The 26,405-nt window shown below is 35.1% G+C and overlaps 1 protein-coding gene across 1 annotated transcript in view; it reads right to left on the bottom strand.

Annotated features, from left to right (window-relative positions):
• Window positions 1-18,162, bottom strand: part of SPAG16 (sperm associated antigen 16) — a 922,479-nt gene extending 904,317 nt beyond the window's left edge. Inside the window, exons 1-3 of the mRNA XM_061204724.1 lie at window positions 18,036-18,162; window positions 3,641-3,687; window positions 2,381-2,476 (exon numbers count right to left, since the gene is read on the bottom strand). Of these exons, the coding sequence (XP_061060707.1) occupies window positions 2,381-2,476; window positions 3,641-3,687; window positions 18,036-18,162 (270 nt within the window). The remainder of the gene's footprint in view (window positions 1-2,380; window positions 2,477-3,640; window positions 3,688-18,035) is intronic.
• Between the last annotated feature and the right edge of the window lie 8,243 nt (window positions 18,163-26,405).

Genomic DNA, 26,405 nt, shown 5'->3' with positions numbered 1-26,405 from the left:
GTAGACGTTTTTTCATAAAATTACATACAAGTATTTCTAAGGAATATGTGTGTGTATGTGTGTGTGTGCCTGTGTTCCTATTTCTACTTACATTTATACTTAGAAAAAAGACTTCAGTTTCAAGAAACAATGGACAGTACAACCAAACCACACATTTGTTACAGATTAATAACATTTCCTATGTTAATTTTTTTCATTAATCACTTTAAATATGATAAAACTATATTTTATTTTAGAGTTATGAAACACTGCACCTATCAAGGAAACATATTTTATAGGATAAAAAGTTTAAAATTTATGAAATAAAACACGCATCAATTCTCAGATTTTTCATATATATTATCAAGGTTTAAAGAAAATTATAAAAATTCATTTAAATGTCAACTCTTATATAAATAGTCCTTGTTAATTTTTTAACCAATAAAACTACTTACATTATTCCAACTTTCAACTTTTCCAATAATTTCAACTATGTCCAACATTCCTAATGTAATGATGACCTTTTTTCCTTGCAGTCTTTAATGAATTTTCTAAAATTCCCTGTTCAATTGAGACTACTACTATCCTCTAACATAGAAGAAAATATATCTTGCTCATAAACAGATGTAATAAAATCATAACAAAAGGAAGTGGGTTTCATAAGCAATAAATATTCTTAAAACAGAAAGCCCATGGCACAACTCAAAGCTAGTTTTTGAAGATAAAATACTATAGAAACAAAAACCAAATTAGAAATACATAACTGAAATGCTTATCATAAAATGAATTCATATTTAATTTTAAAAGCTTAAGGGAAACTTTTGTGAATTTTCCGCATAGCACTGTTCCTCCAAAGAACTCAAAAAACAGATAAAAACTTAAATGAGAGTCAACAAGCTACAAATATGTCATAAATCTATAAAGTTAACTCTTGCAAGCTTATGATAAAAGAAAGCTTCTGAGAAACTGATGAGAGAAGAATTACTGATATTTGGTTCAGAAGATATGACAGCTACTACGTTGAATTTATTCACCAAATGCCCTTCTTGGATTTATCTTTGGATTTACAAGCACCTTCCAGCATGATACCACATACAAAGATGCAATTACAGTTTGGTCATAATTTTTTCATTCAATGATTCATTTATCCATTCATTTAACTGCTATTCATTTAGTGCCTACTATGTGCCAAGCACTGTGTTAGGCATATCTATGTTACCAAGTACCAATATAAATAAATGGTACATAAAGTATTTTTTTAATCCTTCTTTACTTAATGATGTAAAGCAAGAAGGAAGATGATGAGTAATACATATAATGCAACTGATATGTTTATTCACTGCTCATCGTTCAAAATGCTATGTTTTAAAACTTTCCAATAAATTACTGCATTGAGATATCCAACAGACTAATAAAGTCTGCATAGTAGACTTCACTTTACGTCTACCTAGAAGGAACTATATCCATAGGATATATTAGAGAATAGCGTTTACTATGAGCTAAAGCCCTCCACTTAGAATATAATCAACTCTGGATTCAAAAAATCCTCCTCTTCAGCATTTTTCAATTTTGAATGGACAGATATTTTGGAAAGGAGTAACTAGATTTCTGAACCGAGGAAATCTGCAAAATATGGAAAGATTGACAAAGGGCAGAATATGGAGTGAAGTCGATCACATACTATTTTGCACTGAGGAAGCCAAATCTGCACCTAAATAAGAGTATAACAATTTCCTTCATATTTCACAGCAAAGGTTTCATTTTTGAAGAAAAGCAACCTTCTTAATTAGTATTGGTATGACTTCAGTGTTAATTAGTATTGGTAGCACTTTAAAAATATTTTTGCTATCATCATTATTGTCAATTTTTAATTGAGCTTGCAATTTTACAGGAATGCCATCATTCCATGTAATTGGTGGTATTATAATCAGAAAGCATCCCCACCATATTTTCTAGTGAAATTAGTTCATTAGCCTCACAAGAAAAAAAGCATAATATATTAAGCATTTCCTGTGATCTAAATACTTCCATGAAAAACAAAAAATACAGATGCTTACAAAACAGACTGTAGAATATGCATACAATACCAAGTTCTGTAGAAGTGCTGAAAATCCTTGTTTAAACTCCATTGAGATTAAAGAGAGTTCTGAGAGAAAGTGTCATTTGTTGCAAAGTCATGCAAAAGTGACCACCATGTGGAAAATGATGAAACAAGGCAAAGTCAATATGACTACTTACTAAAAGTGAAGGTTAGATGATAAACAAATAGAAGCGAAAAAGACGTCAGGTGATAGAGCTGCATCTAGTAAGTGAAGTGTTTATAGTTTAAATGACTTTCAAAACTTCGTGTAGAAAGTATCACCGTTAAACTATAGGCTATGGTTGTGTTCAAAATTCTCACCAAAATTTGAGTATCTGTAGCCTGTTCTTGGACCATCTGAACTGCTTTTGCCAGATCTTCTTCACCTTCTGGAATGCTATAATTGTCATCTGGTATCTAAATCACAGAGAAAGAGAACAATAGGAAGAGTTAGCAGGAATATAAAAATACCTCATTTCATTTTAGAAATAAATTTTCCTCACAAAACAAAGGACCAAAGAAATACACTTTATGTAAGACACCATGTCATTCTGAAGATCTATGAAAAATAAACTAACAAGTAGGCAGCCCTCTGACTTCCTTATAAACATCACTCAATGTTACTACTGATGAACTTGAGGTTAGCTTATGGGCAACTGCTTTTATCTATACTGACAAATGTAGTCTAACAACTCTGCTGAAAAAAAAAGAATGTTAGGCCATCTAAATGCCACCATTCTCTCCGCATCCCAGATTTTCTCCACCATTACTTTTCATAACTACTAGCAACTACAAATATCTAATAAATTATGTCTAATATTAAAAAGCAAAACAAAACTCACTGCCTGAATGTTAAGCTCCTGGAAGAATGCAGCTGACTCTAGTTATGACATCAATGAGAGTGAACACTTATTGCATGCTTCTTATGTGCTGATCACAGCTTTAAGCCTGTTACATTTATTAACTCATTTCATGTGGTATGTATTAATATTATCTCCATTTTACCAGTAGTAATACAAAGCCTATCTTCTGTGTTTGTCCTGTCTTCTGTTTGCCCAGGCCACAAATGCCAGGCTTGCTTCCACAGTTTCATTCACAGCTTCTGTCATCTTGGAGTGACTCTGCCTTCCAAGTCTCAGATGTAATGATAGGTTCCCTTGGAACAATGAATTAAAGGAAAGGTTTGAGACAGTAACTGTATTAGACTGAAGTATTGCTAAGTTGCAGGGAACCATAGGATCTGAGCTCCAGCTAGGTAGTAGGAATCTGGGAAACCTAGACTGGATGATTGGGAACACCTGATGGACAGAGACGACAGACTATAGTGTGGATCCACAAGGCAGGTGATGAGAAGCTGACTCTGAAGAACAATTAACAAGAAAATCAAAAGAGCCAGATGTGTTAACCAATCTAAATTTTTAAATAGAATTTTCAAACCTCACTTTTAACCAGCTGATTAGCTAAATTCAGTTGAAAAAGTAGCATCACTTAAGAAAAAAAAATTTTTAAGAAAAAATAAAATGAATATTTCACAGGAATGACTGTAATGAATTTATAGAATACGTAAAATGAACAAATTACCTCTTCATATTCATAATCATCTTCAGATGCTTCAGTTATGGTGACCTCTAAATGTACTGTTAAGTTTGAATCTCAAAATAATGGAATAAAATTATTATATTTAAAAATTGAGATAACCTTAAAATACAGTATTATATCCAAGTATCTCACCAAGTTAGTAAATACATGTAAATTAAGCTATTTTTTAAAATTTCTCCTCCTCATACAGCCTACAATTATAGATGTTTTAAGACAAAATATCTTAATTGTTATTTTAAATTATTATTCAAACAACCCAAACTCATGAAAAACTATATTTTTAATCTATTTACTATCTAATGATTTCCAATTTGATTCTAAGAAGGCTTACAAAAATGTATATGGTATCATAACATAAATTAGAAAGAGATAAGAAAAATGATGGACAGGTAAACTATGACAGTAAATTTTCAAACACATCTCAAACCACAGTGAATTTTCCGGAGTTTCTGTGTCATTCACAATGCAGTGTGACTTCTTTATTTGGTTTAAAGTATTGTGAATGAAAAAACCAAAGCACACTAAGATTTAAATATAAGTAAAATATAGATTTCAATGTTTTCATCAATAAAAGATACACCTCCACTCTCTTTCTTACATATCTCAATTTTAAAATTAAATTATCTTCTCAGAAAAGGCAGCCTAATGTTTAAGCAAATATAAACTACTTAATAATCATAACTCAGCAGTTCATAAATTATCAAGATATATCAGCATTAAAATATCAGTGGAAATGATTCTAATAAAAAATTCTAACAGCATTGCTCTAAGACCTTCAAAAATTACAAGTTAGTCTACAAATGAAAACTTCAAGACAACATTTAATTTTAAAAGAAATCAAAATACACACCAGTAATGCTATTTTGTCGATTCATTGGTAGGTTTACATTTTTTTTCAAATGCACAGACTTTATTAGGCCAAGTTTAAAAGGTATAAAATTAAACACTTCAGTGCACAGCAATGGTTATGAAAATCAAAGATTAGATTAGCCTAGTTTTCACTTTGCTGCTGGTTATGAGAAATTTCTCTGTCATCCCATCCTGCAAGAGTAACCTGACAGTGTGTATAACAACTTCTGTTGTTTGTAATAAGAACTGATAACACACACATAGTATTTAACAGGAGCCAGGCACTGTCCTAAGGGTTTTACATGTATTAACTCATTTCATCCTCATCCTACCAATGAGGCTGAACTATTATTATCTCTATTTTACAGATCAGGACTCAAATGCACAGTTACACAATCAGGACCTAACAGAGTTGGGAATCAGCCCCAGAAGCTTAGGTTTCACTATGCTATACTACCTCTCTTGCTAACACAAATTAACATATGTAAATCATTTAGAATGGTGCCTGGCTTATAATAAATACTATACAAGTGTTTGTTGTTATTTTCCCTGTTCTGGAAAGAGATGAGTACCTGTGGAGAAGTCTCCTAAGTCTCCCATGATCTAGTGTTAAGATGAATGGATACATAAAAGACATTCTGAATCTTCCTCCTTTTCTAGATTTATATTTTTCTGACACATTTTCACTTAATGATATAAAATTTCCTTAGGTTCAGCTACAGGAAGTTCAGCCTCTTTTTTATGGAAAAATATGTCCCCTTCTGAGAAACAACTATTAGAAGTTGATTTTGTAGGCAGTCACTTGCCTGTAAGTCTCCAGAAAAGTAATGCTATCCTTCATCACTGTTTATACCATAATAAATTTCACAAAGAAGTTAATATTCTAAAATGATCTGGATAGAGTTTATAATTGTAAATAAGCCAACTGCTTATTTATTGTGAGGAAGAAACGTCAAAGCAAAGCTTCTTGAACGTGGCTCTATAGAGGAAAAAGTGATCTGTCCTCAAAGCTTTGGAAATATAAAACAACACTTGCATACTGCTACCAAAAAAAAATATTCTAGGGAACGGAGTATAATCACTAATAATATATTCTGTTTCCCATAATCAAAAAAGAGTAAGAGAAAAATAACTACCATTTTATAAAGCTGAAAAAGTACTGTCGCATGGATCATAACCACATGTGCTCTTAAAACCCTGTGAGACCGAATGGCACAGATACAGTCATCTCTAAACTGAAGAAAAATACAGGAAACTAAGTCAGGAAGATGAACAGATTTGGCCAAAATCAAAGATATGAGTGACAAAGACAAGTTTCTTAAATATAAATACCATGAATTTTCAACTACACCGTGCTGTTTCTACAGTGACACAATAGCAATGTGCAATTTTTACCAATATCCTCAGTAATGAATTCTCACGTATTTGTTTTCCAAACTCTCAAGTGTCATATTACAAACAGATAAATCAAATCCTTTAAACAGCTCAATCTGAAGACCCTAAAGGAAGGAGAAATATAAAAGAGCTACAGGGCTATAGACCCAAAGATTCAGTAAACCAAGGGCAAGAGGTTAACCAAACAAAAGATCAGGAAGAGTACAAATACCCAAAACAGGAACCAGGATCCTCCTTAATTGGTACTGTTAGTACCCACAATATGATGTGAACAGAAAATCTTCCTTCCCAGAAGCAACTTAGTTGAAACGTGATATTGCAGCATTACTAAAGAAGGAAATGTACCTTCGCATGTATGTTTGCATGCATCTGTCTAGCTGGCTAGCCGGCTCGCAAAACATGGACAAATGCACAAACAAATCCCAAAACAATTCTGTGGCAGTTTACAGACATGCATACAGCTACAGGGAGACGAAAATAAATGAATATGGAAATTAGCGGAGAAAGGGAAACAGTAGAAGTAAGGTACAGTACAGGCCATAAGGTCTCATGAACTTTGTTATATGCCACAGGTTTGACTCTAAGCTTCCCAGCAGTCAGGGTAAAAAGGGGAATGTAATCAGATACCAATTCAGTATCCATCCAATGAAAACAGATGAGTTTCTCAGCAGATGTACAGCAATCTCTGATTCTGAAGCCTGAGAGAAATCACACTCTTAGGTTTTCATAAAGAGAACACTTTGGACTGTACAGATATTGATCCCCTTGGCCCTTGGGACAGCCAGAAAGACAGAGTGAAGCAGGATCTGATGGAGCATCGTGTGTGAAAACGGTTGGAAAGCACTGCTTTAGAAGCAATATCGGTAGGGTAGAAATGCACAGTTCGTCAAGAATTGCCTGAAAAATAAAACCTTGAATCTTGATTCTACTTTTACTGGGCAACTGTCTCATCTGTAATCTAATCTCTTAGGTGATCCTGTTCTCCAGGAAATGTCCATACAATTAAGCTGGTCACAATTTTCATACAAAGTTATTTTTCCACTGCAGAATAATAAACTGGCATTCTGGCTTAATATCAGTTTCTTCTTGCCAAGCTGACTCTGAGCCCCTACAAAACTCCCTTCCCATTACCTGCCTAGTTTTCCTTCAAAAAACATCATTGAACTCCAGTTCCAAAATTCATTTTTTTCTACTCTGACTATTCCACTCACATCTGTTCCTGCCTTTCTAGAGCTTGAGCTTGACTTGACACTTAATTTTGTGCCTGGCTTTCTAGTCTGATCTTGCCCAGGGTACTATCTGTGGCCCTCTTTTCTCTCTGGCCTGCACCCACAGTCCACAGCACCGCCCCCTTCCAGGCCAGGTACTATATCCTATAGTCATGGCCTGGTCTCAGACTAAGGGTCATTCTCCACATCTCCACTTGCTCTGGAAGGAATTTAGTAGTACTTGTGAGTTTGCATACTATGAATTAGTTCCCTGGTACTTCATCACCACCGGTGAACTAGTAGTTTCTACACGAACAGAATCTGCACCAGATCCTGACCTTGTAGATCTTGTCAGAAAACAGGCCAATATACACCCACACCGAAACTGCCAGGAAGCCCTAAATCCACCACAGTACTACAGAAGATACAACTGCAAGAAGCTTCAGAGAAGCATTTCAGCTGGCCTTATGGAGCAGAGTTTGATGTGACAGTTGGTATGATGGGGTCACAAACAAGGTTGTGCAAATGGACCACAGCCAGAAAGAAATGAACAACTTTCAGATGAGAGCAGCATACAAAGTTCCTCACACACTGGTCTCCTCCACTACTGCATCTGTAGGTAGTGATCACTGCCAGTAGCACCAGCTTTATAAAGAACTGGAGTGAAACATAAAGCTAATTATATTTTACATGATTTCCCAAAGCTACTATAGACAGAAATTGCTTTGTAATCTTTGATATCACTGCAGAATCAATGTACACAAAGGCAATCTGAAGTCTAGTCTGGATCCTCCATGATCAACATTTTACTCACTAAATTGAAATAAAAGAAATGTATTGTAAATACCAAACATTACAGTCATGTTCCCTTTCTTAGGAAAGCCAGTTTAAATAAAGTAAGTTAACTGAAAATAGACCAAAGACGGCAAATAACTGGCACACTTGCTGTCAAAATTCCCATTGCTGTTTGCTTCCTTCAGTCTTTCCTACCAAGTCATAATACCACATACCGCGGAACCACTACCAATTCAATAGAATTGGCAAATGTGGAAATTTATTGGCCACTCCTGCCTAAGACAGCTGTTGCCCATCTTCTGCCTCAGAACCTGGAAAATAATTTTCTTTCAACATATAAGACTCATGGTTCTCATAGTGGATGGTGGTGTAAGTTTTTCCAACTTCTAAACCAGGAGACCCAAAGATATGGGGTCTATATATTATACCTCTATCTGAAAACATAAAGGCAAGAGGTTAAGATATTTGTTTACAGCCTCGCTACTCCAATTATAGCCCTTAGATCAGCCACACCAGCAGCACCTGGGAGCCTGTTAATGATGCAGAATCTCAACCCCTGAAACCCGCACTTACTGAATTAGAATCTTCATTTCAAGATCCATATCTTGGATTCATATACACAGTAACATCTGCCTAGTCTAGAAGACACAGAACAAAATATAATTTTTTTCTCTCCAAATAATCTATGACTTTTGTGCACGTAAAATTCAGCACTCTAGGTTTAGTAACATGCCTCTACATTCTACATTCAAATTGTCTATCCTTTTTATTTGAATATATGTAGGATGCAATTAAGCACCCATGAGCAAATCCAGTTTTCCAATGATAATAAGAAATACACTACTTGAGAACATAATGATAATTAAGGATTTTACTAATATATTCTTACTTAATACTATAAATATTCCAGAGAAGTAACATCTTAGAGGAAAAAAAATAAATGTTAAAAGCAATAAATAACAAAATAACTTTTAAAAATAACAAAAGTTCTGTTTTAATTAAAAAAGTTATCAGTAAACATTACCACTGCAGTGAGATACTGGCTAAGGATATTACTTAAGAAGAAAAGCATGCATCTTAGATGGGGTATTGGTTTAGTGTGATCACCATATTTCAGGGTCTGGAATCCTTAATTTGCATTTTTGAAACAGTTGACTTTGGGACTGCATCCAGAGTTGGTTAGCCTCAAAGGACAGGCTTAAACTCAGTCAACCCTCACAAACTGCTGTTGGGGCCAAAGGAGACCTTTTCAGGGGTCAGCAAATGTATGTCCATGATCTAAGTCAAATTCTTAGCATTAAAATGTCTAGAAAGATAAAATAATAATCAAAAGCCAGTTAGGGGAGCAGAGAATCAGCAAAAAGGGAGGTAGGTAACAAAAACAATACTACTTTGGGGGCTCTACTTCCCTGGAGTCCATGCATTTCATTACTCTTCCTTGAATAAGGTCTTTCTTTAGACAAGTAGCAAAAAAATCAATTAAGCATTAGCTTTCTTAATACAATTCATTCCAGCCTGCATCTCTCAGCTGCAATAGGCACTCTCAAATGTCTGCAGCCACACATTAAAAGGCAACCCCTGATCATTACTATGAATGAAAACCTCTCTCAAGTTGTATTGATTTTTAATAGAGCATTCATTCACGAAAGACGACCAATCTTCTTTACAATTACTAGAGATACCTACTTGCCCGTTTACAGATCACATAGTTAAAATCTAGCCTTATATTTCACAAAGCTGCAAATATCTTTCTAAAAAAGAGTTCACTAGAGGATTCATATATTCCATGATTAGATTTCTTAAAGTTCTGGAGATAGCTAAGTAAGATAAGAACTATGTCATGTAAGTTTGCCTCTCGCCCTATACAAGTTTAAAAATTAACAGCAGTGATATGGAGTGCTTCAGAAGAGATACAGGTGGCATCACTATAGCTAGGAGGTTACAAGGGAGGGGTGTTTCAAGGGTAATAATTCTATTTCTTGGACACATTCTCTAAACTGTCATAAAGAATGTGAGGCTTCTCTTAATGAAGCCACTCACCCTCAGGTGGATCCTGGATATGTTTCTGGTTCGGACCACACTAACCTTTACATGTTCTTTATGTCTGAATGTTTAAGAGCAAAGAAAAGGGTGATTTCCTGTAGAATTTGAGTCAAGCCCTTTCATAAGCCTTGCTCAATATTAACAGCTCACTGTCTAGTGTTCTCGGAGCATCTATTCAGTCATAAATAAGGGAAGTCCGGGACCAAATGTAGTGGATTAGAAGTGATTAAGTATACGTGCAAAGTACAGATCAGATTTCTGATTCATTAGCGCATATTATAATTTTTATTTATCCACTGCAATAGCTCAATTAAATTACCTTAAAACTAAAGACTTTAAACCCAAGAAAGTCTCACTTCAGCAACTACCATAATCACCTTAAGAAACAATGTCAAATAAAACTACACAGTCAACTCTTAATAATGGATGTTAAGAGAGCTCAGGATACAGGGATAATTGTCATTCAAAAGTAATCCTCAAACTTCATTTAACTAAGAGTTAAAGGCTCTCACATGACTAAATCTCTTACCTGAAGACTGAATGTAGGAAAACTGATTGGTTAAATGTTTAGTAACTACTGACTACCCTTTGGTTGAAACCAAAAATAGTCAACAAAAGAGAAAAGGAGGAAGAGCAGAGTGACTAGATAATTCACAAAGAGGATAATAAAATCCTCAAAGAAGGGTGGGATCAAAATGGCAGAGTAAGAAGAACTTGAGCTCACCTCCTCCCATGGACACACCAAAACTACAACTACATATAAAGCAACTCTCTGAGAACGACCTGAAGACCAGTAAGACGGGTAGGAGGGGCAGAGGTGTGATCTGGTGACCCACATCCCCAGTGTGGTGACCCACAAGGAAGAGGGGATATCATAACCACGGAAGCCCTTGCTAAAGAGCAAGGGGTTCAAGTCCCACATTGGTAACCCCAGGCCAGGGGACCTGCATGAGAAATATGAGCCGCCATAAGGTCTGACTTTGAAAACCAGTGGGGCTTACATACAGAAGAGCTAGAGAGCTCTTACAAGAAACAAAAACTCTACCCTTAAACGGCTCATGCACAAACTCACTCACTCTGAGTCCCAGCACATAGGTAGCAGACTGAATAATGCCTGGCTTCTAGCTGACCTACCAACGCCACCCCAGCATGTCTCTGGCCTGTGCCCACTTCTTCTCTAGCTTCCCTGCCAAGGCAGCCCTCACTGAGCATGTCCCAGGACCCTCCCTCTTTCCCAGCCCATGCCCACTTCAGTTCCAGCCAGCCTACCAAAGCCAACCAGCACATGCAGTCTATAGAGGGAATGCTCCTACACAAGGCCATGACTTCAATACTAGGGAAAATAACTCTTTTGCCTAATTCATAGAAACAAACACAGAAAGTAAAACAAAATGAGGACGCAGATAAATATGTTCCATATGAAAGAACTTGATAAAACCTCAGAAAAAAAAAAAAAAACCTAATGAAATGGAGATAAATAATTTGCCTGATAAAGACTTCAAAGTAATGGTCATAAAAATGCTCACCGAACTCAAAAGAATGGATGAACACAGTGAGAACTTCAATAAAGAGTTAGAAAATATAAGACAGACCCAACCAGAGCTGAAGAATAAAATAACTGAAATGAAAAATACACCATAGGGAATTACAACAGGTTGGATGATACAGAAGAATACATAAGCAATCTGGAAAACAGAATAGTGGAAATCACCCAATCTAAACAGCAAAAATAAACGAAGAACTAAAAATGAGGATAATTTAAGGAACCTCTAAAACAACATCAAGCATGCTAACATTCATATTATAGGGGCTCCAGAAGGAAAAGAGCAAGAAGGATGGGTCAGAAAACCTATTTGAAGAAATAATAACTGAAAACTTCCCTAACTTGGAAATGGAAACATATCTAAGTCCAGGAAGCACAAAGAATTCCAAACAAGATAAACCCAGAGACAGCCACACCAAGACACACTATAACTAAGATGGCAAAATTTAAAGATAAAGAGAGAATTTTAAAGGCAGCAAGAAAAAACCAACTAGTCACATACAAGGAAACCCCTATAAGACTATAGGCTGATTTTTTCAGCAGAAACTTTGCAGGCCAGAAGAGAGTGGCATGATATGTTAACAGAAAAAACTTACAACCAAGAATACTCTAGCTGGCAAGGTTATCATTCAGAATTGGAGGAGAGATAAAGAATTTCCCAGACAAGCAAAAACTAAGAGTTCATCACTACTAAACCAGTTTTACAAGAAATGTTAAAGGGGCTTCTTTAAGTGGAATCAAAGGCCATAACTAGAAATAAGAAAATATACAAAAGAAAAAATTTCACTGGTAAAAGCAAATATATAGTAAAGGCAGTGGATCAGACATTTAAAAAGCTAGTATGAAGGTTAAAGACAAAAGTCATAAAGTCAACTATAATTACAATAAGCAGTTAAGGAATACACAAAGTAAAAAGATGTAAAATATGGCATCGAAAACATAAAACATGGGGGGGGAGTATAAATGTAGTGCTTTTACAATGCATTCAAACTTAAGCAACTTTCAAGTACACTGCTGTATAGCTGTCACCTACAAGAGACTCACTTCAGTTCTAAAGACACATACAGGCTGAAAGTGAAGGGACAGAAAAAGATATTCCATGCAAAAAGAAAAAAGAAAAAAAAAGAAAGCTGGCTTAGCAACACTCATATCAGACAAAATAGACTTTAAAATAAAGACTGTAACAGAAGACAAAGAAGGGCATTATATAATTCTAAAGATGTCAATCCAAGAAGAGGATATAACATTCATAAATATTTATGCACCCAACAAAGGAGCACCTAAATATATAAAGCAAATAATAACAGACATAAAGGGAGAAATTGACAGTAGTAAAATAATAGTAGGGAACTTTAGCACACCACTAACATCACTGGATAGATCATCCTGATAGAAAAATCAATAAAGAAACATTGACCTTAAATGGCACATTAGGCCAGATAAACTTTATACAAATATACAGTACATTCCACCCAAAACCTGCAGAATACACATTATCTTCAAGCGCTCTTGGAACATTCTCAATGAAAGATCATGTACGGCCACAAAGCCAGTCTCAATAAATTTAAGAATACTGAAATCATAGAAAGCATCTTTTCCAACCACAACAGTATGGAACTAGATACCAATAACAAAAAGAAAACTGGAAAAAAACCCAAAAACACATGGAGGCTAAAGAACACACTACAATCAACCAATGGACCAATGAAGAAATCAAAGAGGAAATTAAAAAATACCTTGAGACAAATGAAAATAGAAATACAATCTTCCAAAATCAATGGGCTGTAGCAAAAGCAATTCTAAGAGGGAAGTTTCTAGTGATACAGGCCGCCCTCAAGAAACTAGAAAAATCTCAAATAAACAACCTAAATTATACCTAAAGGACTAGAAAAAGAAGAACACAGGCTAAAATTAGTAGAATGAAGTAAATGAGAAAGATCAGAACAGAAATAAATGAAATAGACTAAAAAAACAATAGAAAAGATCAATGAAACAAAGAGCTGTTTCTTTTAAAAGGTAAACAAGATTGAAAAAACTTCAGCCTGACTATTCAAGAAAAAAAGAGAGAGTGCCCAAATAAATAAAATCAGAAATGAAAGCGTAGTTACAACCAATACCACAGAAATACAATCAAAATAGACTACTACAATTATATACCAACAAACTAGATAACCTGGAAGAAATATACAAATTTCTAGAAACATATAATCTTCCATGACTGAATAAGGACGAAATAGATAATCTGAACAGACTGATTATTAATAATAAAACTTGAATCAGCAATCAAAAAACTCCCAGCAAACAAAAGTACAGGACCAGACAGCTTCACAGGGTGATTTACCAAACATTTATACAAAAGTTAATACCAATTCCAAAAAATTGAAGAAGGAACACTTCCAAATTCATTCTATGAGGCCAGGGATATCATGATACCAAAACCAGACAAAGACACTACAAAAAATGAAAGTACAGGCCAATATCCCTGATTAACATAGATGCAAAAATCCTTAACAAAATATTAGCAAACCAAATTCAACAATACATTTAAAGGGATCATATATCATAATCAACTGGAATTTATTCCAGGAATGTAAGGATGGTTCAATATCCATAAATCAATCAATGTGATACACCACATTAACAAAAAATAAAAATCACATCATGATCTCAATAGATGCAGAAAAAGCATTTGACAAATTTCAATGTAAACCTATGATAATAGCTCTCAACAAAGTGGGTATAGAGGGAATACACCTCAGCACAATAAAGGCCATCTATCACAAACACACAGCTAACACCAAACTCAATGGTGAAAAGCTTAAGGCTTTTCCTCTAAGATTAGAAACAAGATAAGGATTCCCAATCTCACCACTTTTATTCAACATATTACTGGAAGTTCTAGCCACAGCAATCAAACAAGAAAAAGAAAAGACATACAAATCAGAAAGGAAGAAAACTGTCACTATTTACAGATGACATGATACTATTTATAGAAAACTCAAAAGACTCCTCCAAAAATTATTAGAAATTATAAATGAATTCAATAAAGTTTCAGGATACAAAATTAGTATACAGAAATCTGTTGTCTTTCTCTACACTAATAACAAACTATCAAAAAGCAAAATAAAGAAAACAATCTCATTTACAATTGCACCAAAAAGAGTAAAATAGCTATGAATAAATTTCACCAAGGAGATGAAACACCTATACTCTGAAAATGGTAAGATATTGATGAAGAAAATTGAAGCAACACAAATGAATGAAAGAACATACTGTGCGCATGGATAGGAAGAAAAAACATTGTTAAAATATCCACACTGCTCAAAGCAATCTACAGATTCAATGAAATCCTATCAAAATACCAATGGCATTTTTCACAGAACTGGAACAAATAATCCTAAAATTTGTATGGAAACACAAAATACCCTGAATATCAAAGCAATCTTAAGAAATAAAAAAAAGCTGGAGTTATCACACTCCCTGACTTCAAACAATGCTACAAAGCTATAGTAAGCAAAACTGTAAGGTACTAGCACAAAAACAGATACATAGATCAATGGAACAAAACAGAGCACCCAGAAATAAACTCTTATTTATATGGTCAAGTAATCTACAAGGAAGCGAGAATATACAATGGAGAAAAGACAGCCTCTTTAATAAATGGTGCTGGGAAAACTAGACAGCCACAAGCAAAAGAATGAAACAGGACCATTTTCTTTTACCATATACAAAAATAAAATCAAAATGGATTAAAGAATTAAATATAAGACATTAATCATAAAACTTCTTTAAGAAAACATAGGCAGTATGCTCTTTGATTTTTTTGGATCTGTTGCCTCAGGCAAAAGAAACAAAAGCAAAAATAAATGAGACTACATCAAATTAGAAAGCTTTTGCATAACAAAAGAAACCAACAAAATGAAAAGGGAAAGAGCAATCTACTGAATGGTAAAAGATATTTACAAATGATATATCTGATAAGGGGTTAATATCCAAAATATATAAAGAACTCACACAATTCAACATCAAGAAAGTCAACAATCCAATTAAAGATGTGCAGATGATGTGAATAGACATTTTTCCAGGGAATATATATAGATGGCCAACAGACACATGAAAAGGTCCTCAACATCTTTAATCATCAGGGAAATGCAAATCAAAACCACAGTGAGATATTACCTCACACCTGTCAGCATAGCTATTATCAAAGGCCAAGAAATAACAAGTGTTGGTGAGGACGTGAAGAAAAGGGAACCCTCCTGCACTGTTGGTGGGAATGTAAATTGGTGCAGCCACTATGGAAAACAGTACAGAGGTTCCTCAAAAAATTTAAGAGAACTACAATATGATCCAGCAATTCCACTTCTGGGTACTTATCCAAAGAAAACAAAACACTAATTTGAAAAGATATATGCACTGTATGTTTATTGCAGCATTATTTAAAATAGCCAACATATGGAAGTAACCTAAGTGTCCATCAACAGATGAGTGGAGAAAGAAAATGTGGTACACATATATACAATAGAATATTACTCAGCCATAAAAAAAACAAAAAACTGAAATCTTGCCATTTGCAACAACATGAATGGACCTTGACGGTATCATGCTAAGTAAAATAGTCAAAGACAAACACTGTATGATTTCACTTATATTTGGAATCTAAAAAAAAACAAACAAGCTCAGAAGTAGTTTCATAGATATAGAGAAAAAACTAATGGATGTCAGAGAAGAGGGAGATGGGGGGCTGCGTGAAAGAGATGAAAGGAATTAAGAGGTACAATCTCCCAGTTATAAAATAAATATATCATGGTGTTGTAACATATAGCATAGGGACTATAATCAATAATAATGCAATAACTTTGTATGGTGACTTACAGTAACTAGTCTTATACTGGTGATCATTTCATAATGTATAAAAATGTTGTACACCTGAAACTAATATAATATTGTAAGTCAGTTATACTTCAATTAAAAAAATCCTGAAAAGTTATAGTTGCTTATATTTGTAAATGTGATTACTTGGAGAAGTCCTTGCAAGACAGGTTTTTTGCAAACTGCTATATGTTGGTAGCTGTAACTCGGTGATCTCCCTGCAAATTAAGTAAACCAGATTTTCATTAGTGAAAGTTGTGGTATACTGCAGTCTCACCACTTATTTCACAAAGATGTTTGCAAAAAAAGTTACCTCACTATGTTTGTCTCATGTTAACAATTAAACTATTGTGATAGAAATCATTTTAATGCACACAGATATAAGATGCCTGGTTATCACTAGCATGGACATTGGATAACTTTATACTTTGATGTAGATTAGCGCTGAAAGAGTCGTTGAATTGTTTTTGAATCTAAAAAGGAAGATTACTGGAAAAGACAGCTTGTTAAGAGCTAGGAAAACAGAGTATAAAACCTCACTTAAGACACTAGAGCACCCACATATTTCATTCAAATTTATTTCAAACTATTCGAACATATTCTTGTAAAAATCATGTTTGCACTGAACGAAATACTATATATTTTCTTCGAGCTTTTCAACCAAGTTCTTCAAAGCTCCCTGTAGCAGGGATGTATACTGGGCCTGAGTCAGGACAGGTTAATCAGTTTAAAAGCCTACAAAATGAATCATTGCTGGATCTCTGGAATCTTGAATCAAATCCGGGGGGATTATATTTGGACAAAAAAATAAGGTAGATTTTGCAGTTTCCTTGATACCTTTAAGAATAAAACAGATTACCCATCTCTCTCCTATCTGCCTGAAGAATGGAGTAGTTATCTTTTTCTCATGAACCCTCCCCCTCTCCTCAGTACCACTAATTTAGAGAAGGGGAGCTCAAAAGCTTTACACAAGAAATAGTGAACCTAATTATCCACTTATGGCTATTCAATTTTTCTGGTTATTTCCAATGATAATCGCTCATCACTGTCTGATCTTGCTTCTTCCTAACATCTCTGAGCCTCGTCAGGTCACCAGGTTACCATTTAGTTGCTAAGGGGGGGGGGGGTATTTTTATCATTAAGTAGCCCAAATTGAAACTACTCAGTAAGTAGATGCTACCAAAACAAATCACTTAAGCATTGGACAATTGGACCATCTACAGGATCCGGCTGGATATTCTGAGCTTCCTCCTTCCTCTCCTTAAAGCCTAGAGGTAGCGGTCTTTTCCTTAACCTCTTGATGTTGCCCTACGGATTTATTTTCACGGCATTCTGAAGGTTTGGGGGCTTAAGAAAACCCCCGAGCTAAAGGAGGGTTGGATTAATTTGTTGTGCTACTTTAAAATAAAACTGCAAAGTTTACTGAGTGGTGACTACTAACTTTCCAACAGGAACACATCAGCCTACAACTACTACAAGGCGAAAAATTACAGTGGGTAGGTATCAGGGGGTCGCGGTGGCGTTGAAACCACCTAGAGTTCCAATAGGCGCCTCTACCGACTGGGTGACCGCAAGCTTCACAGGGCACCCAGAGCGGGAAGCCCGCGCCCTCGCCCCCAACACCCGTTACCGCGGCCAGCGTCTGGGTGCCGCGCCTACTCGGGAAGGATACGCTCCAGGTAGTAGACGCCCTCGGCGGCCACCGCCTCCGCGGTGTCCCCGGCAGCCGTCGAGCCCATGCCCAACGCTTCTTCCAGAACCCGCAGGGCCGAGGAGGGCATCCTTTGCTGAGTAGCCATCTGAAGCGCTCCGGGTGCCTGCCCCTGGCTACCGCACCGCGTCCCTAAGGGGAACCGCGAAGACGCTCGAGTACGAACACACGCAGCTCTCGCGAGAGTCTGGCATCCTTCACCCCTCCCACCGCGCGGGCTCCGGGCCAGGAAGGGCTGCCCCGAGCCCTAAATAGGGGTGTCCTCCTCGCTTCCTACGTTACCGGGGCAACCTCGTTGCCTAGTTACCCTGAGCCCTCGGGATGCAGTTCCTGGACTGGACGAGATAAAATGAAGCGGTGGACTTGGTCTGCACACCTTTTCTTACCGAGGTGGCTTGGTTTTCTTCAGTTTTGGCCCTAGCATTTGTTTTTCACTTCGTTTTCTTCTCTAAATTGTCTTTCTGTTGGTTCTTACATGCCAATCATCAGTCCCCAGATTTTTAGGTATGTGTAGAGTCCTAGTTGTCCCCAGGGAAAACTAATGGAAAAGAGGAAGATCCTCAGTACCTGGAGAAAAAAAAAAAAAAAAGTCCTAGAAATCATGAGATTGGCCCAGGGGAACTACCAATAAAGAACTAGGATGATCACCCTAGTCAATTCCATTCTCGTACTCATTCAAAGTATTTATCTGGACGTCTGTTTTGTCTTTGGTTTTATACTCTGGGACTTGGAATTGTAGTTGTAACATTGATTCTTACCAAAGTAAAGCCATTTCCATAAGAATTTTGAGGTACAAATTGTCCTAACATAATGTATAATAAATGATATTTGCCCAATCATGTGCAGTCCTTTTGCTATGACAGAATCTTCCTCGGGTTTATATTGTGTATGTATCAGAGCCATCTACAGGGCCCTTTTATTTACGGATTCTTTTTCATCCTACATTCTGATGAAAATTGGATGCCAAACAGCACCTCATTATAAAAATTCCCATTTATTACCAAAAAACACATAGTGGCAACTTCTAATGAGGTGATTAAGAGCTTCAATGTTGGAACCAGAGAGGCTGCATTCAGAGTCTGGCTCCACCATTACTAACTATGAAACCTTGGGCAAACCACTTAATGCCTCCAGGCCCCAGTTTCCTCATGTTTAAAATGGGGATATTATTACCTACCTCAAAGTATTGTTGCAAGAGGTAAAACAACATAAAGAGTTGAGAACTCACCAGTCACATGGTAGACACTAAGAAATAGCTGTTATTTGTACTTAATTGTTTGGTTTGGTTTTGGGATTTTTTTTTTTTTAGCATACTCAAGCATCACAATTAGATGTAATAGTTAGAGAATTCACTCCTAGTAGTATTTATTCTTTTAATAACTTACTTCTTGTCATTGACTTCTCATATCAAACATATCCCGAGTGCTCATTAAGATGCAAGGAAGAATTATAAGGGGCTGAAAATTCAGGGAACTCTGAAATTGCGGAATCCACTGCTTTTCTCAAAAGCCTGCTCTTCCGTCCAAAGGGAGGAATTTCCTCATCCCTCAAGGTTGTTTCCTGTATGCACAAGCCTGAGATATGGCCTGGGTGAGGAGTGTCAGGGCCTTGCACACTCAGCAAGACATGTAGAAACATGAGAGAACCATAGAGGAGGGTGTCTCTGAACAATTAATGTATACTTTGATTTTTTTGTCTGTTATAACAGCTCTCTTATTTTTTAGAGGTAGTATGTCATGTTCTACAGATAGGTTTGAATCCTGGCACTTCCGTATGACCGTAAGTAACTTAAGCTCTGCGAGCCTTAGTTTCCTCTTCTCTAAAACAGAGACTTTAATATCCACCTTACTAAAATATAGATTAAATGAAATGAAATATGTAAGAAGCACTGAAGATCATGAAGAAGCAAAGCCTCTACTTACAAAAGTGAATCTTGCTCCTTCAGAAATTTGAGCTTTTTTCTTTAAAGAAAAGTGTAATAGACATCTAAGTTTCCATTCCTCATAGAGCTTTTTAAAATGGTTTCATTGGATATAGATCTTAAAAATCACTATTAAATGCAAATAAAGTTACCCCCCCAAAAAAATGTCCAGTATATTAAATATTTTCAATAAATGTCAATAAAATTTACTTAAATTATTGAGAGAATATGCCAGTCTCGAATTGGATATTATATTTATAAGGAACTTACATATATAGAAAAATTTTTAAGACAAAACTTAAATATTTTTAGAAATATCCAGAATTCAAAAAAGGAGATCTTAAGAGTCATAAGAAAACAAATAAATTATGACCAGTATCCACCGTTTAAGGCAGAGAAGAAGTGGAAAAGATTGTCAGAAGAGCTAAAAAAAAAAAAAGTCTTATAACTTAAAGAAGTATCATTACTCCGCTCCTCAAAAAAATGTTTTTTTAATTCTGGAAGTCTCATTTTCTAAGTGTTCCAAACAACCAAAGTTTTAACTCAGAACTACCAATTTGATTACATCCATTTCATAACGTTCAAATTTAGATGTCACCCAAGATGTTTTTGGCTTCCCTCCAATTTAAACACATTTCACAGGACCAGAGCAGCAGTGCATTTAAAAATTCAAATTAGTAGTGTCTTTAATATCTTACTTTGTAAACCTTTAGATTTCTACAATGGATGAGTAATATTTTTAAAAGCAATTAAATAAAAGCAAAAGTAATCTTAACAAATACAAACAGAACCCATAATTTCCTTCAGATAAAAATCAGGATGCAACCTTCTGTAGTGATTGCTAATATCTTAAAACCAGTATGTCTTTGCAATGGATGAATTTGAAAATAATCCTTTTACATTGGAATTCTTGTTCCATTAATTGCTGGTTTAATTTAAAAGAAGTGTGAAAGCCTTACTAAGAAAAAGCAAAAACTTCAGATCACAGTAGTGGTTTCAGTTATAATGCTATCCTAGAGTCCTTCCATTCTATAGTCCTTCCTTTTTAAAATATTTTACAATATTTTAAGTGTAAAAAAAAAGAAAATTGCCTTAACATTTTGATACATGAACAACAAGCCATCTAGTTTCCCTTTGAATATGCTCCTGAAAGAGGTAAATAACGAAAACCAATGGAGACAGTCAAAATGAAGCAACAACCACAAAAGTCAACAGTTTTTATTTCCTCCCAGACTAAATGCTCCATTAATGTAAAAGTGAAATTATTTTTAAAAGCAAAACCAGAAAAGAATCTGACAATGGATTTACTCTTCACATTTATAGTTTCAAAGCAGAAAATACTTATATGTAAAGGTATAGTAAATTACTATTCAATTTTCAGAAGTTGAGTGTTCATTTGCTACCAATAGAGCCCAAGCCATATACTGATGCATCTTTTTATGAAAGTAACTATCTTATTTTCTTTCAAAAGCTCAAAGTAAGTGGTAGCCAGTTTCAGAATTTCAGAATTCATAGAAGTAGTGGTAATTGACTGTGGTCAGCCATACAGCTATATTTTCCCTTTTTTCACTAACAACTGTTCGCAAATTCATATCTCTTGTGTTCTTAGCCCATGTAGTTCAAATAGGATCAATCCTCTGACTTTAGAGATGAGCACATGACCCAAGCTTAGCATAATAAGATTTCGTTTCTCTTGGCTACAGTGATCAGCTGCCAAGTTGGCATGTGACCTAAGAAGAGCCAATAAGACATGGTGGGAAATTGTTGGAGATTCTGGCAAAAAGATTTATTTCATCCCTTGGGATTTAAGTTCTAGAGTTGCTAGTCACTTTGCAAGTATGAAGAAAATTTCTATCTAAGATGAGTAAAAATGGAGGACCGAGGTGAAAGAAACAGAAAACCTGAGTCCAGATAAAGTCACTTGAACCTCTAGTATATACGTATATATTTCCTTGCTCTGTCAGCTGATAGGGTCTAGAAGCAAAAACACCCCCATAAGCAATGATCAGACCAACCACCCAGATCTTGGTTTATTAATACCATTTTCCGATAAAAACAAGAGCCAATGGAGAAATGGCTGGATATAGGGCTGGTCTGGGAATGTACAAGACAAGACTGGAGCATCTTATAGTGCCAGAAAGTAAAAAAGTGTCCCCCAACTAAAAATCCCACAAAAATGGGTTATAGGACACAGGAGCTAAGTGAAAGAGCTCCCCAAAATGTACAAAGCTAGAACAATTTGAGCAACAAAATTAATAAAGTAGTATTGGAAAATAACCCAAAGTATAAAATAAATATCTATAATTTCATACTGATATAAAGAAATGATTTCATAAATAAATAAATAAATAGAAGAGAATGGACACATCTCCTATGAAGAAGAATTCCAAATAATGGATGTAGATACACCACATTCAAGGAATGGAGTATAACTCACCACTCCTTAAGTGTGCACTGCACATGATGATGCCTTTCTTCTAAAGAGTAGAATATGGAAAGTGGGGAAAAAAATAAATTTACAGTGGAGAAACCTGACAAACACTACCTCAGAAACCCATAAACCCAGACTAATCATGAGAAAAACATGAAATAAATCTCAACTGAGGGACAGTCTACAAAATACCTTACTGGTATCGCTCAAAACAGTCAGCATCATGAAAAACAGAGAAAGTGTGAGCCAAGAAGCTCCTAAGGAGGCCGATGATTAAATGTAATGTGGGATCCTCGAACGAAATATGGACATTAGGTAAAAACTAAGAACATCTGAATAAAGTTTGGACTTTAGCTAATAATAATGTATCAATATTTCTTCAATAATGTGATAAAAATGTACCATATTAATGTAAGATGTTAATAATAAGGGAAACTGGATGTGGCTATATGAGGACTTTCTATACTACCTTTGCAACTCCTTGGTAAACCTAAAACTATTCTTAAAAAGTTTATTTTTAAAAAATTACTTGAATCTTGATTCTAGTGTTGCCTTAAACAAAACTCATCCCTTGACCCTTCTCTTATTTGGAACCATAAATTCTTTTTCCTTTAGCAAGTTTCTGTTGGGCTTTCTGTCACTTGCAATTCAACAAGGCCTAGCTGATATATTGAATCTAGAGAGAATCTTTTTTTTTTTATACATTTGAAGATATATTTTACTGCCAAGGGTGTTTTTCTAAAACTGTCTGATGTAATATACCTTTATGCATTTAGACCTGAAAGAACTTTTCTTTTTCCCACACAGGTGGAAGAAATACAGTTTGCTTTCACACACAGGAAAAGAACTGAATGGCCTATTTTAGAAGGCAGTCTCCTCTATCTTGTCCACTTGTCAAGCACTTCCTCATCTACAGACTGAGAAAAGAAAGATAAAAAGAAGTGGTGAAGTTAGAGGGAAGAAAAATGGCAGTGGTTGGAAGGAGAGAGGAATTGCATGGAGAGCAGTGAGGGGTTGGAGGTGGAAGTTGAAGAAGGGGTAGGTAGAAGCGGAAGTCTCACTTGGAGAACCTCATAAAAACAAACAAACAAAACAAAGCAAAACTCATGATACAGAGAAAACAACAGTGGTTGCCATGGGGGAGAGGGTTTGGAGGGTGAGTGAAATGGATGAAGGGGGTCAAGAGGTACAAACTTTCAGTTATAAAATAAATAAGTCATGAGAAAGTAATGTAGAGCATGGTGACTAGATTCAATAGTACTGCAGTGCATATTTGAAAGTTGCCGAGAGAGTAAATCTTAAAAAGCTCTCATCAGAAGGAAAAAACCTTGTAATTTTGTATGGAGACTGATGGTAACTAGACTTATCATGGTGATTATTTCATGGTATAAATAAATATTGAATCATTACACTGTACACCTGAAACTAATATAATGTTATATGTCAATCATACCACAATAATAAAAAATGATACATTTCCTTAACAGTATATTTCAGACATTGACCCACGTCAGTAGATAGAGAAATGGCACATTCTTTTTAGTGGCTATATAGTACTTCTCTATATAGCTATATGATAATTTGTTTAAGCAGACTTCAGGGCATTTTCTGCTTTTATTTCAAGCCTTGACACTTCACCGAAGCTGGGAAAGAGAACAATCATCTTCTGTTTGTTCTTACCAAATCTGACTAGAGTGGAAAGCTCAGGAATGTACCATATGCATGCAAGGAAATGTTCTTCCTCTCATTTTCTACCTCTGGTATTCTTTCAGTCAATTCACTGTTGAGTATTATATGGAAGCTCCTCTTACACACATAAAATATTTAACATTTAAAGTTTTCGTAATTAGTCCGTGTTTTAAAATGTTTTTTAAGATTAAATGCAACACAAGTAAAGGTTCAGAGAGAATTCTAAATTTCTTTCTTCTGGCAAAACTTCCCACCTTGTTTTCTTATTGTTGGTATTCATGGGTGTACTTCTTCAAACTAACAAAAAAAAAACCTCACTAAATTTTAAAAAGCTAATGCTTAGGTTGTGGTGATTGGTCAGTTTTAATAAACAGAAGTGTTAGAATTATTTGCATATTCAGCAGAGCTCATTTTGTACCATTCTTTGTAACATTAAAGAAACTGCAAAATTGTAAGAAGGGGAGACATAGAGCTTCTCAAGGTCACCTTTCTAAATCAACTATAATACGACTAAAGGTTAGCAAATCAATGAGTGAACATGTGACTTTTCTTCCTTCATGATTCTTGGCACAGTTGTGATATGTGAAATGTCTTATGTAGATCAATGGATGTAACGAAACATGAGGATGCAGAGTGTAGCAGGAATTATATATGTAAGTGACTATAGCCCATATAAAGGTATTTGGACATCATCCTAAAATTAATAGGAGGCCACTAAAGGATTTAAATAAGAGGAAAATGACCAGATTTTAGGGTTTATAACCTCTTAAAAAACTATTTGTAACTTATGCTTTTAATTAAATATATAATCATAAAGAAATGCATTTATATGTACATATATACACATATATGTGATTATGTGTATATTAAATACAGCCTTTTTCATTTCTTTTTTGTTTGCATCATCCTTCCCCATCCCCTCACCCTTCCACCATATCTGCTCACTCCCACCAAGCTTATCCATGTTAAAAATATGATGTCTTTCTATATTTTTCTCATTTGTAGCCCACCATGACCTCTAAGCATCACTTAATATCCTTGCTGAGTGTGCCAGATTACAAGGTTTATCGCGGTCTCCTGATACTGAGGAGTTTCTCTAGTTATACATGTAACTAAGTAGGTCAAGAAGCCCACAGCTTGATTGAAAAAAAAAAAAAAAATAAAGAAGCCCACAGCTTGATTACAAACCACAACTTGACCACCAGGTAACTACTTGCTCTCCAGAGGGAGAGAGGCTAGATTATTTGTATAAATAAAGTTCACTTTTTTAGTGGCTGTACATTATTCCTTAATGTACATATAATACTATGTATTTATTATAATACTATTTATTTATTTAACTTTCCACCATAAAATGCAACCATGAGCAATAATAAATAAAATCCATGTACATGTAACCTTAAGTAATATTGCTTTGATTTCTGTGGTATAGATTCTGTAGAATGGTAGAAGATCTGCCTCAAAGGTATATTTATTTTTAATTTCAGTAGTTGTTGCCAGATTATTTTTGCCCAACATTTTAAAACCTCACATTTACATCTGCAGTACATACATGTATAGATTTCCTTTAATTTTTGACTCTACTGGGGGTAACATGACATCTCAATATTACATTAATTTTCACTCCCTGACAACTAGTGAACTGTAGTGTCTCTTTCATGTCTGTTGCCATTTCAATTTGCAATATTGTAGTTTCTTTTACCCTTTACCTCTTTTCTATGTTTTTTGTCAAATTGTGAGAGCTGCTTGTAAATGATTGACATTAGGTCTTAGCCTATCAATTTTGTTACAAATATTTGTCCACATTTATCATCTTGTTATTGGCATCATTTATAATATAATTTAAAGTGAAAAAACTTTCAATTTTCTTAAAGTCAGTTATGGCTATATTTTTTGTCTTCTGGGTTTACAGTTTTGATTAAGAATATTTTGCCAAAATTTAGGTGTGGCAAACACTCTCTTAAAGTCTTAAAACTCTCAAGTTTTTACTTCTTTATTTTCATTTTTAAGTCTTTAATTCATTTGGAGTTTATTTTTGTGTAGGAGATAAATAGATTCCAATTTTATTTCTTCCACGTGGATAGCCAGTAATACCAGAACAAAAAATACCAGAAAAAAAATTTTTTCTTTTCATTTGAATACATAATTTTATACATTAAATTCTTATTTTTGCTGAGATTTATTTGTGAAATATTTATTCTATTCCTGTAACTTGTTTGTTTCTTTACCAATACTGTATTTATTTGTGTTTAGTGGTTTTTCCATTTTGCTGTTCTGATATCTGGAATGT

This window comes from Eubalaena glacialis, chromosome 1 (genome assembly GCF_028564815.1).
Source record: "Eubalaena glacialis isolate mEubGla1 chromosome 1, mEubGla1.1.hap2.+ XY, whole genome shotgun sequence".
NCBI lineage: Eukaryota > Metazoa > Chordata > Mammalia > Artiodactyla > Balaenidae > Eubalaena > Eubalaena glacialis.
The sequence above is the reverse complement of the archived record's forward strand: the minus strand, read 5'-3'. Positions and strand labels throughout refer to the sequence as shown.